Raw genomic sequence first — 12,900 nt, forward strand, 5'->3', positions numbered from 1 at the left:
CTTCTTCTAGCCACTTTAGGAGGAGAATCTTTCAGGCAACAGGACCCCCTTGGAGCTATCCAAGGTTCTGTTCTTATCTGCCTTTTGCACTGACCTGACTTGCCTTCCCTAGACATTGCCTGCTTTCCCTGTGAGCCTCAAGCTCACAAATGTTGCTTTGTTGCGGGTGGAGGAGGGGTAGAGAGAGAGCATCTCTGCCACTCAATCTGTAACAAAAGTATCAGCTCAATTGCAGTTTGTGTGAATTGTGTCATTTTTAATTGTGGAACCAATACTGTACAAATCACCTTTTAGAGAAGTTTGATTGCTACCTTGCTCAATACATTATAAATTATACTAAATAAATGTATTCTAAATTATTCTAATTTGACTTAGAAGTATTTATGTTGAACTGATTTGAATAAGACTCAAGGGCAGGCAGTAGTACACCAGCATTATTAAGTTTTTTGATCTGCTTCCATTGTGTCTTCTGATTTAGTTGATAGGCAATAAACGTTTACCTGTGGTCAAAAGCGTAGTAGTACTATTAGCTTTTCCTTTGTTATTTTCTACAAAACAGGTATAGTTGCCTGCATCAGCTGCTGTGACATTAATAATTTCCAGACTTCCATCATACCAAATCCGTATCCTATTGAAAGGGAAATTGTTAGGAAACATATAAGAAGAAACAATGGCTTTGTTTAATTGATCACATATTGGATTTCTTTTTTTAACTAGACCTAAATTAGATTCTTACACTATATAACAACATCACATATAAAGTAAAATGGCCTGCCCTAACTCAGAAGTTGGAGTTTAGGCAGTACATTCAAAATAACATCCAAATAATGCAATAAGTTTCTGTCCCAGACAAGCATTTGTATGGAAAGCTTGTGTTAACCAGTAAGTTTCCATAATGTGAGACTTGACTTAATATGAATGAATCTTGTACCAGTGAGCAGCTACTTTGCTCTTCCTTTTGCATGAGCCAATGAACAAGCCAGGAAATCTTCCACTAACTAATGTTTCCCATTTTGTATGAATCAGAAGCTATGGTTTGAAGTTGACTGGCTCATTCCAAAGCTGTGTGGATGTTTTCTGGTTTGGATGAAACAGAAAGCTACACTCAGTGGGAAATATTCTGACTTGTTCATTAGTTAAAGTGAAGGGAGGAGTTAACCACAGCTTCCCATGGTGAACATCAATCCACATAACCTATCTGCTCAACATTAACTATGGCCAGTTTAAACTTCAACTTTAGAAATCATAGTTTTAAGCTAAACATTGTTAATACTAACCGTAGTTGGTCAGTTCAGACAATATGACAAGCTTCAGATAACCAAAAGATGAAGCAAATGATTCTGTGCAGACGGACAGGAGTCCAGCAGGAGGCTGAACATTAGGAAGAAGACAACCCACTTGGAGAAATGACTTTGAACTCCATCGTTATCTTATGGAGTTCAAAATGGAAATGCTGTAAAACCATTTGTAAAACAAACGACTTCCTCCGAGGCTTACACAAGAGCCCCTTTCATGTGGTACTCATGTGAAAGGGCTCCAGGCAATTAAAAAGAAGCAGAGTTACACCACTGGCCCAACCCAACATCATGCCTGTCCTCCTGGCTCCACCCCTGACCACTGCACATTGAGTATCTGGGGAGCTGTCTGTATCTATTGACCTCAAGACGTTTGTTTATTGTGCAAAGGTCATGGGGTGTGGAGGAAGGAGGATGGGTACAGCTGTACTTCCCTTTAATTGCACGGAGTACCTTCATACGACGGGGGGTAATGTGAATCACCAGGCTAAACAGAGTCTTTCATTCTATCCTGCTGGTGCTTCATCGCACCCCCTTTTTAGCTGCAGACAAGCAGCAATGCAGCTTGTCAAATTTCTGGTTGGTCTTTGTAACTGGCTGCACTTGAAATAGTGGATTCATGAGTTGTGCTGTCTGTGCTAACCAAATAATACTGACCGGGTTGAATTTCTAATAATTTCTGTTCCTCTACTCCATATGAGTTTTGGCCTAGGAGCTGCTCTAGGCTTACATTCAATTATAGCTTGACCTCCTTTAGCAGCCAAGACCTCTCTCTTCATGGGGCTGAATTCAAAGGTTGGGGCTAAAACTGCAGAAAAAACACACAAAGATAAATACTTTTAGAAATTATGCTCTCATTTAAGATACTACCAGTGCAATACTACAATGTCTACTCAGAAGATAGTCCCAATAAGATCAATGTGACTTAATCCCAGATGTATGATTGCTATCTAAATATGATGTTTTGCAGAATTAAGAAGATCTCATCTACCAGGTCTGTCAACTGATTAAAGATGAGTTCAATCATCTGCCTTTTTACCAGATAATCAATTCATGAATCAATTAAATGTAAACGTATTGCATATGAGCAAATCCTCAGTATAGGGTGTGTTTTTTCAGATATCAAAGGCAATATGAATTCAATAAACCAAAACTAGTATTCAGTGGTAGATAGCAAGGCAAGCTAGTCTATTTTTTTAAACTTTTCCATCCTTCTTATAGTAACACACCAGAACTAAGATATACTTATTTTAACTCACAGCTGTGCACTCACTGATTAATCAGCTAGAGTTTTGCTTGGCTACTCTAACCAATGAAGCTGAAGAAAGCTTCACACCTGCATTTATTGCTTTTTAAATTTTATTTCATTCCTTGACAAAATTACCAGGATTACCTACATAATAACAACACAATAAATACTTGAAATATAAATAAGTTCAAACATGTAACAACAATAAAAGGTAAACTCACACATTATCTGTTTTATTTACTAGAAATGGTTTCAAATGACACAGAACATGATGTTTTCACTAACCGAGAACTTTCAGCTCAGCATTTGAATAAATCATTCCATGTATATTTTCTGCTACACATTGATACATGCCCTCATCTTCTTTCTTCAGGCTAGAAAATCTCAAATCTCCTTTCCAATACTAAAAGTGAAAGACACAATAAAGATATAATAGGCACAAGGCAGCAGTGATGATTAAAAACTGCCTAAATTCCTTTCTGTTCGAAATAGGGACTGAAAATAAAACTGCCTATATAAAATGCTACTATACAAAGCTATGGTGCTACTGCACTTGGAATCCTATCTACAGTTCTGGTCATCACATTAAAAAAGAAGAAGAAAGATATTGTAGAGCTGGAAAAGGTTGAGAAAGAGGGAGTGGTTCCCCCATAAGGAAAGGTTACAATATTTGGAGGATATTGGAGGATAGAAAGTGGAGAAAGAGAAGTTCTTCTCCTTCAGCCATAATACTAGAACTAGGTACCATCCAATGAACATGAATGTTGGACTATGGAATTTACTCCCAAAAGGTGTAGTCCACCAACTTGGAGGCTCTAAAAGAGACATTAGGCAAAGATAATACTATCAGTGGCTATTAGCCATGATGGTTATGTGATTCTATGATTCTGATATTGAAAGCAGTATGCCTCTGAATACTAATTGGTGGGGATCACACGGGAAGAGCATTATTGCACTCAGGTGCCGCTTCTGGGCTTCCCTATGGCACCTGACTGGCCAGTGTGAGAACAGGATGCAGGACTACATGGACCTTTGGCCTGACCCAGCAACACTCTTCTTATGTTCTTAGTTTATGATGGTATTGCTAACCAATGCAGCAACAATCACTGGATAAACAAATGATACTCTAATTTCTATGCTAAGGTGAGTCCGTGTTTGCAGTTTGCTGCATGCAAAAGTCCCAATCAGTTTGTGCACATATTAAACTTAGGGAGGATATAATGAACTCTTTTTCCCACTGCGAATATAACTATTTCAGACAATAGAGCTTTCATGAATTCTATGTTGGACACACACTGGTAAAAGGTAAAGGTAAAGGACCCCTGGATGGTTAAGTCCAGTCAAAGACGACTATGGGGTTGCGGTGCTCATCTCACTTTTAGGCTGAGGGAGCCGACGTTTGTCCACAGACAGCTTTCCAGGTCAACAGGTCAACTGCTTCTGGTGCAATGGAACACTGTGACAAAGTAGGTGTGTGGTCACCATGGCTTAAATACTTGCAGTCCAAGTGACTGATATCTATTGGTGAATTATACAATAACCTTTGTTACTGAAATAAATATTATTTGATTCCTTTTCCTTTGTAAATTTTGCAGTTGGAAATAATGCCCCAAAGGAAATGAAAACAAAGAGAATTTTCTAAGTTTTTAAAGAACACTCTAGCAGAATTAATTAAATTTCTATACTATCCCACTTCATCCAAAGAAACACAAAAATACATACCACAGTAACAAACAAACAAAAATATTCCCCATTTTAAAATGCTGTTTGCTTAGCCAAAGGCCTGGGGAAAGAGAAATGTTTTTGCCTGACACCTAAAGGCATGTAACGAAGGTGCCAAGTGAGCCTCTCTGGGGAGAGCATTCCACAAGTGAGGAGCCACCACAGAAAAGGCCCGTTCTCATGTTGCCATGCTCCGGAACCCTCATTGAGAAGGCACACAAAGAAGGACCTCAAATGATGATTGCTGGGTCTAGGTCATATGGGGAGAGGTGATCTTTGAGCATTCAACAAAACATTCTCACAGCAATCAGGATATTTTTATTTCTATTGCTCAAAATCAGGATTTGCATGATAATGATGTGTTGTAGTGTTTAATTCAATACAGCATTCCAGTATGTAGACTTTTGTTTTTTAAAAAAGTTTACAAATGCATTTGACACTTGGTAGCATTATTTATCAAATACCATTCTTGGTTTATTTATGTGCTTTCTACTACCTTGGGGAAAAAAGGTCGACATGAATGTGGGCATAACCTAAGCCTACCGGTATTCCATTTTTCAGCCATCGCATTGTTGGAAGAGGCTTCCCTGCAGCTACACATGGCCAGTGGAATTCACTGCCTATATCTCTCTCTGTATCATTGATGTGCTCCACCCATTCTGGATACGCTGAAAGACAAAGAAAACACAACTCTTGCATTTCATGCATGTTCGAAACCAGTTGCGGGGGCGGGGGGGGGGGAAGTAGCCAGAATCAAGCTAATTGCAGTTCAAACAAACCACAACCCCCCCTCCCCAAGTTTGGAGGTAATTATGAATTGTAGTTTGTTTAAAAGTGCAGGATTACTCTCTTCTCCTGTGACATGGGGGAGGGGAGCATGCAAACCCAGGGCTTACTATGGCTCATTTGCATAGCAGGAACCAATATATACATATATATATGAACCAAACTCTACAACACACATTCTGGAAACAATAGCATGTTTCTGTACAGGTGAAAAGACCATGCAACCTAACATAAGTCTAAAAAACCCATGTGACCCCTGCAATGCAATTTATGAAGAAGTGTCCCACCTACCTTGAACATAAACTTTTGCTGAATGCTTATCTTTTCCTCTATGATTTTCAGCTTCACATTCATAGGTTCCTTCATCTTCAAACTGAATGTTGTAGATCTTGAGGACTGCACCAGACATGCTTACTTCTGCACTGCTTGGCATGGGTTCAAGATACTTATTCCATCTTATCTCTGGAACAGGGCTTTGAGAAGAAGAAAAATGAGCCTATGTGAATAAAGTTTGGGTGCCCTTTGGTGGTCTTTTGTCATTCCCTCCCAAGCCTTCTGCCTCTGCTCTCCCCTTCTACTTACAGAACTACTTCTAGTTCTAAGTTCACTTTCTCACACACCCACACCCAGTTGTTGTTGTTGTTTTGTAAATGTATAGCTCATTTTTCTTCCACCATGGATTTTAAAGTACAAGAGGCTCCTATTGAGGCACAGACCAGTCCAAGACCTGCTTAGCTCCAGCAAGCTGGCTGCATCATCTGCCTTCAGACCATACACCATGAACCAGAAATGGAGAACCTTTGGTTTGGGGATCAAACACAGTTCTTCAGACCTCTTTGCCTGGCCCATGGGACTCTATCTATCTGTCACCTTCCTGAACAACACCCCTCAACAGCAACACCTCCTTGAGTGTTTTGTCTGGCTGGAACATGCCCTTGATAACTTTTTTTTTTTGGTTGGCTGGATGGATGGAGGATAGAGATGCATGTGTGAGTATGAAGTAATTCACCTACTGTACAAAGACAAAATTCTCATAGTTGATCTGCTCAGTTTTGCCTCTGATGCCACATAACAGTGGCAACCTGGCTCTCAGAATATTGCTCAAAAGGGAACATAGACTTGGGCTGATAAAGCGTCCCCATCCCTGTTGTAAACCAACTGAGCCCTTACCTAGCTGTTAATTGACCCTTTACTTAGCTAATCCTCATATCTTCCTCACTCTCTTCACAGTCAATTCCTAATCACTTCCCCAGTCCCACACTGGGAACCACATGGATGGTGAAAAGCAGCCTATACACTTTATTAATTAAAAAACAACAACAACACCTTGCTTTGGCTGTGAAATGCAGATTGGGCAGACACTTGTGACCCTGGTATTTTGCACAATACTTAGATCATTGTTAAGGTTTGTCAAGCAGAAACGAGTTGCGTGTCAAGGCCCTGCAGCTCCTCCCTTGATGAATAAAAACACGTGGACACATGTATTTTAGGTTAATGGGCTGAAAAAGGCTTTTATTGGTTACAGAATGTGAGTGGTATTGGCTTTTGGCATTGGACCCGAACTAACTATATCTGACTCCTGCCCACCATGTAGGAAGCCTCACAAGGGTTAACCACCTGTAGGGGGAGCCCTGTTGATGTACATCAACTCGGAGCTCCCCCAGGGTCACTGGAAAGCTCGTGCCATGGCCCTAGGCTCCACCCGGGCTTCAGACAGGAACCACGACCCCTGGATTCCTTTAATGGAATACCCTTAAAGAGGAGGGGTAGGTGATGGCCACAACCTCCCCTCCCATAAACCAAGCTTTTCCAATGCCTAACTGTTGAACCTTACAAAGTTGTGACGATTTGCTATGAGGTAGGTGAAAACCAAGTGGCTGGTGCCAATCTGCCAAGTGGAAAAATTCCTACCAGGCCCCTTCAACAAGCGAAGTAGGATCTGTGGCCCATATCACACTGAAGATCATGTAGATAAGCATGGTTGCCCACCTGAATCTATGTACAAAGTCACCTTGAGTGTGGCAGGGGAAGGGGGAAGTGTCTAAGAAGGGAACATTTTGACCTCTCAATTGTCAGGTGCAGACTTGAGGATTACATCTGACAGCAGATTAGGGCTGATAACCCAGGCCAAGTTTAGTCTACACAAACTGTGCCCATGCGTGGAACCAACCTCAAGCATACTTACTTTCCAAGTGCAAAACACTCCAGTGTTACATTCTGTCCTAAAAGTGCGTATGTCTCTTTGAAGCTCACTCTGATATCTGGAAGATAGCCTTTTGAACCTAACATGAAGAGAAATGCAAAACTAAAAACCAGTCTGTTGTAATCATAGGCAACCATTTAGAAACATGTTCTATTACATATTTACACTCAAAGTACCAGGATGGTATGAACAGCTAAACTCACTCTGTGTGAGTTTGACCATCTGCATGGGATCGATGGTTCCAATGTGTTTTTTTAAAGTATAGACATAATTTTTCAACAGAATATGCAATATTTGGTTTACATAAAAGAAGCATGAAGGAGTGTTGTGTAAGCTCTCTGATCAATCCCTTAATTGTGCAAAGCCTTGCCTTGTTGTGGGGTGAAGTTTTTCAGCAAACTCCACACCATGTCCCAGTTGTAATGTGATGCTTCAGGAAACACTAGTTGTATCTAACAGTGTAATGCCACGAGAACAGCGAAGGCAGCCACAAATGGCAATGCCTTGGGAGGAACTATACCAAATACATCTGTTTGTGTATTAGTTTCAATTGCACATAGCCAAAAATTTTTTACTGCACTAAGAATGTAATTGAAAAATAAACAACAGACAAACTGATGTACCTAATATTCTGGATAAATACTTACGATCTGCTTGAGGAATGAGTGGAATAAAACTGCTGAAAACACTCTTAGTGATTGAGTTGCTGGTCACAAAGCAAGAGTAGTTGCCTTTATCTGATGCTTCAACTTTAGCAATGTAGAGGTTGCCATTTGTCTGTGAGACATACCGCCGTTTATCCAAAGTAATGAATTCTGGGAAATCATTCAGAACCCAGCGGTAACTCAGATCATCTGGAAAGGAAGGGAAAGTTTTTGTTGAGATCTATAAAAGGATGTGGTGTGTGCATTTCTAGAAATAATTTGTGCAAATACATGAATATAATGAGTTGCCTGACATGAGGTTAAATGGCTCTTATAGTCATTACTATTGAATTTGACTGACCAAAATTCTCCAGTGTATCTGTTAGAGGTCTTGCCCTGATTTCCTAATATACTTTTAACCAGAGATGCTAGTGAATTGCACCTAGAACCTTAAAAGTGTGCTGCCGCTGAGCTATGACTTTGCTGTATCTTGTGACATAGGAAAATGCCTTATATATTGAATCAGAAGACTGGCCTTTTCATCTCAGTATTGGAAGTGGCTTTCTGGAGTTACAGAGAATGGGGTTTTCCAACCTTAGCTGGGAAAAGCCAGGGATTGAATACGGTTCCTTCCGAAAGTAAAGCATGCGTTCCACCACTGAACTTAGCTTATTTCCCTATGCAAAATGAATGTTTCAGTGACTTTTTGGCCAAAGTTGTGGAGCTTTCTTTGGGGCAAAATTTAAGAAGAAAGCCTTTTTGAGCTATTGACAAAAGCGACATAGGTTGCCATACATTTCCCCAGATATTTTGCCAATTTCAACAACTTCTGACTGCAGTATTCCAGGTCTGTCCCAGGACGTAAGGTTTTTCAGGGATTGGTTAAAGGATTAAAAAGACATTAAGAAGAAGTGAGTGTAGAAAAAAACCCCAATGCGGGCTGCTCAGAACTTGAAAGATGTGTTCGGAGCACTTCATTATTTTACACCAAAATCTTCTGGGCTGAAAAGTTGTTCTAGCTTAAAAGGGGAAGGGGAAAGTCTTAGTGAGCTGGCCTCTAGCTATCTGGTAGCTGGATCCTGCAACTTACAACCTATTTTATCTATTTAGCTAATACACTGGCATCCTGCCTTCAATGCAGTTCACCTTGGTAAAGTTCTGAATACACCCTTGCTTATTTCCCTAAATCAGGAGTGGGGATCCTGTGATCCTCGAGATGTTAGGGGTCATTAGGAAAGGGTTTGGAAAACTAAACTGCCAATACCATAGTGTCACTGTACGTATCTGTGGCTAGAGCACACTTACTGTCCTGGTCATATCACAAGCTGCTTATACTTCACAGAGCATCTCATCCATTCTACTGGCCTGACTCTTTGCTGGAAGCAGGACCTGAGCACAACAGCACTCTCCCCACTTGTGATTCCCAACAACTTTCACTCGGAGGCATATACTGCACCCAACAGTGGAAATGGGTAGGATCTTGTTTCCTGGCAGTAAGTGTCAGTGGCTGCTGGAAATAGTTATTGCAGGTTCCCCTTCTGGTTGCTTAGAGGAGAACATTAACCCAGTTGGAAGCTGTAACGCAGTATGACAATCCTGAAGTGCACATGGCCAAAGCTTTCGTAGGGTGCGCAGGGAATAGTGCTAATAGCTTGCCTCTACTCTCCGCCAAATGGCAAGATTGCTGGCTGTCACACCAGAGCCACCCGCTCCACACTTCAACTGCCTACCACTCCTCCCATCCGATTAGTTCAAATATGCTTCTACCCAGGCTTTGTGCTAGCTTTGTGCTAGGAGATGGCACAGTAGGCGCTCCAATTATGCCTGAAGCATGCTTGCCATTTGTGGGAATGTAAGCGCAAAAGTTCACCCAGCTTTATCGTCGAAAGCTTTTTAACAGCAACCAGATGCAGCCGCTCTTTAATCTGAAGAGAACCAACCTCTCTCTAAGGAACTAAAAAAAAGTAAAAGACAAGCAGCGAGGCTGATCTGTGCTTCTCTTATTACAGGCTTTAAGCAGCTTATGTAGCTTATACCGTCATATTCAAAGTTAGGAATTTTGTAATCATATTAGTTTCTATCCTGTTCTTCCAATGAAAGCTGAAAAAATGTGGATTTAATTACCTGGATAATGAGGTGGAGGGTCACAGAGAAGGACAGCCCCAACGCCTTCCCGCACTTTTACTGCATGCCTCTCTTCAGGAGTAAATGGATATAAATCTATGCAAGACAATGTGCATGTATTATATAATTGTATTATATAATATGCAGCTAAAACTACAGGTATAAACTCACCAAAGATGTGAAGTAGACATTTACAAAATAAGCATATATTCATTGCTAATTTCCCACAAATTTTTCCACAAAAAAACGTATCGTGAGTGTACTAGCCTTTATTCTATCATTCCATTGTGTAACAAAAAGGGTAGGCATCAATTGTTAAAGGATTATTATTTTTATCTGTGTTCTATCATAGACAATGGAGACTGAATACAGGTGCAAGGCTACCTACTTGGAATCAGTATTTTCAAATCAGGAGTTTTCCTTTGGAACTGCTGGGGCCAAGATGCACACATAAACATGAGACAGCTTAGGAAAAAACAATGAAAGCTCGCATAAAGCTATCTGTCTCAGAAAACTTAAAGTTGTTTGCAAAATGCCAACAACATAGATTATTTGCATGGCCAGTTATATGAATAGCATATAAGGCTCCTGGAACTATTAAGACACCCTAGGTATCTGCCTAGGGAAGTTCTTATAGAAGTATTGGACTGTATTGGGACACTCATGCAAAGTTGTAGAACCAGCAATGACGAGGGGGAAAGCAGGCAAGCAAAATGTAGCTGAAGAATTCATTGGGTCTAGTGTTGATCTGAGGTGCAAGTGGAAAAACAAAGAAGAAGAAGTCCATCAGAACCTGGGTCTCAGAATTCACTGAAAGTTCACCTTGGAAACAGCAAGGTGAATTTCAGATCCCAGGCAGAGACTTACAGGTTGACACGGGAATGTATAGTTGGGCTGATTCCCTAGGCTAAGTTAGTCATAGATTCAGGCACAATACATGAACAGGAGCTGTAAGGCTCAGGTGTTACCCTATACAACAACTTTACCTTGGTCCAATGGATTTTTCTACAATATATGATGCTACGAATAACACTTACCAACAACCCTGTATTTAATAAATTCTCTGAACATTATTCCAACATTTCATTCATATTAAACTTTTGGGGTGCGGGTGGGGTGACTTATCATCGTTGGAAGGTGAGCTTGCAAAAATCTGCACGGTACATGTGACAGACAAATCTTTGAGCTATGATAATTTTTTGCAAATGTTACAGACCTATTTGAAAGCAGTACTACCCCCAGCCTGATTTTATTTTAGTAATAATAAATGCCAAAGGGTATGTGTGCCTGCTTTAACAGCAACAGTGGGGATTACACTCATCTTTGGATTCTGATGAGCAAAAAACCGCTTTCATTCCAAAGTGGAGATGATAAACCTCTCAATACGAAAAACGTATTCTGAAACATTGTTTAATGCTATCCTCTCTTGAAGAAGATAAGCTTATGTTCTCATCTTTAAAGTGAATAATAAATAGACCATGATCCCATTTTTAGAAGTTATTAAATTATGCATCTATTTTATGTACTTGATCAACACAATTCCAAAATTTGCTGAGACAACGTATCAGCACTTATCATGGAGTATACCAGTGTAATGCTTCAAGCCATGATATGGGAGGCAATGGACTCTCATATTACATGCAGATGTGCTGTCATAGATGTGTCAATGGAACAAAAGAGGGCATGAATTCCAATGACTTCTTTCCTTCACATCACAGATAATTCATGTAATAAAATTATTCAGGAAGAATAATTTCCTTTTTGGGGTGGGGGGAGGAGGCTTAAGTATATACAATATACTAAACTCACAGTCTGTACTGGAGAGAAGACCAAAGCATAATGTGGGAATTATAGATTTTGCCCTAAAGGCCTAAAAGGCAGCATATTTCACACTAAGTTAATGTGTAATGAAAATGAGTATTATTTCTGTTCGGGAATCAAGTACTGCTATTAGTCCTGTATAGTTTCATCCTTTCTCCAAAGCTAAACAACACTGAATGTGCAGAAAATGTTTGTATAAGGTTCTCTTATAATGACAGAAGTGTCCTCAGCAGGATTTCCTATCCAGGGTCAAGGATTAGAGACCTATCTTTAGCATATAGTGATGTGAACATTTTGACCTTCATTTAAACCTCTTGGCATCTCTGATTCAGTCACTTCCCCCTGAGTTCTCTGCCCTGTCCAATAACATTTCACATATCTAGGCTGCAAACCTAATCACATTTACCTGAGAGTAAGCTCAAATGAATTCAACAGGATTTACTTCTGAGCATACAGGGTTACGAATGTAGCCTAAATACCCAAACTAGTTTTATCCTCTATAGGGTATGTGGGGGGTGGGGGGTGTTATGTCAATATGTCTGTACTTCAGGCTGTTGCATTGTTGTTAAAATGTCAGACATGACACATTATGGGACAACATAAGGCAAACCAAAAGAGAGAGAATTTCCTACCCCCAAAGTGCTTACAGTAATCACAATGCAACTATTTTCTTGTAAACCACTCTGTTGCGTTTTTATTGGTGTTATATTTCTGTTTTAATTGATTCATTTTATTGGGAACTGCCTTCAGCAGCATAAGGCACAGCTCATTTGCTTGCGCCATCTTGTTAACTAAATAGATTTGTGTCTGTTTTCTTGCTGTGACACATTTGTACTTTGGATGACGGAGAACAATCTCTTAGATCAGAGTTTCTCAAACAGTGTCAGAACAGCACTCCATAAGATATATTCTCTCTCGTTCTCTGTATTGGTTGGTAACTAAAATCATGTGAGTTTGACAAGTACCTCAAGTTTTAACAACACTGAAAAAGATGGTTGTCTCATTGGCTCTCATTACTATCAGCCAATATATTGTAAAAAAAAGGGGGGGAAGGGG

The 12,900-nt window shown here is 40.1% G+C and overlaps 1 protein-coding gene across 9 annotated transcripts in view; it reads right to left on the minus strand.

The window, feature by feature from the left end:
- CNTN1 (contactin 1) overlaps positions 1-12,900 on the minus strand; it is a 157,346-nt gene that overhangs the window by 29,430 nt on the left and 115,016 nt on the right. For all 9 annotated transcript variants that reach the window (XM_083699077.1, XM_083699080.1, XM_083699083.1 and 6 more), the window contains 8 exons: positions 10,024-10,119; positions 7,903-8,109; positions 7,238-7,334; positions 5,344-5,525; positions 4,810-4,934; positions 2,830-2,947; positions 1,953-2,103; positions 501-628 (listed from right to left, as the gene is read on the minus strand). In XM_083699077.1, coding sequence (XP_083555203.1) covers positions 501-628; positions 1,953-2,103; positions 2,830-2,947; positions 4,810-4,934; positions 5,344-5,525; positions 7,238-7,334; positions 7,903-8,109; positions 10,024-10,119 — 1,104 coding nt within the window. The remainder of the gene's footprint in view (positions 1-500; positions 629-1,952; positions 2,104-2,829; positions 2,948-4,809; positions 4,935-5,343; positions 5,526-7,237; positions 7,335-7,902; positions 8,110-10,023; positions 10,120-12,900) is intronic.

Source organism: Podarcis gaigeae (genome assembly GCF_964106915.1).
Source record: "Podarcis gaigeae genome assembly, chromosome: 10".
In the NCBI taxonomy this organism is placed as follows: domain Eukaryota; kingdom Metazoa; phylum Chordata; class Lepidosauria; order Squamata; family Lacertidae; genus Podarcis; species Podarcis gaigeae.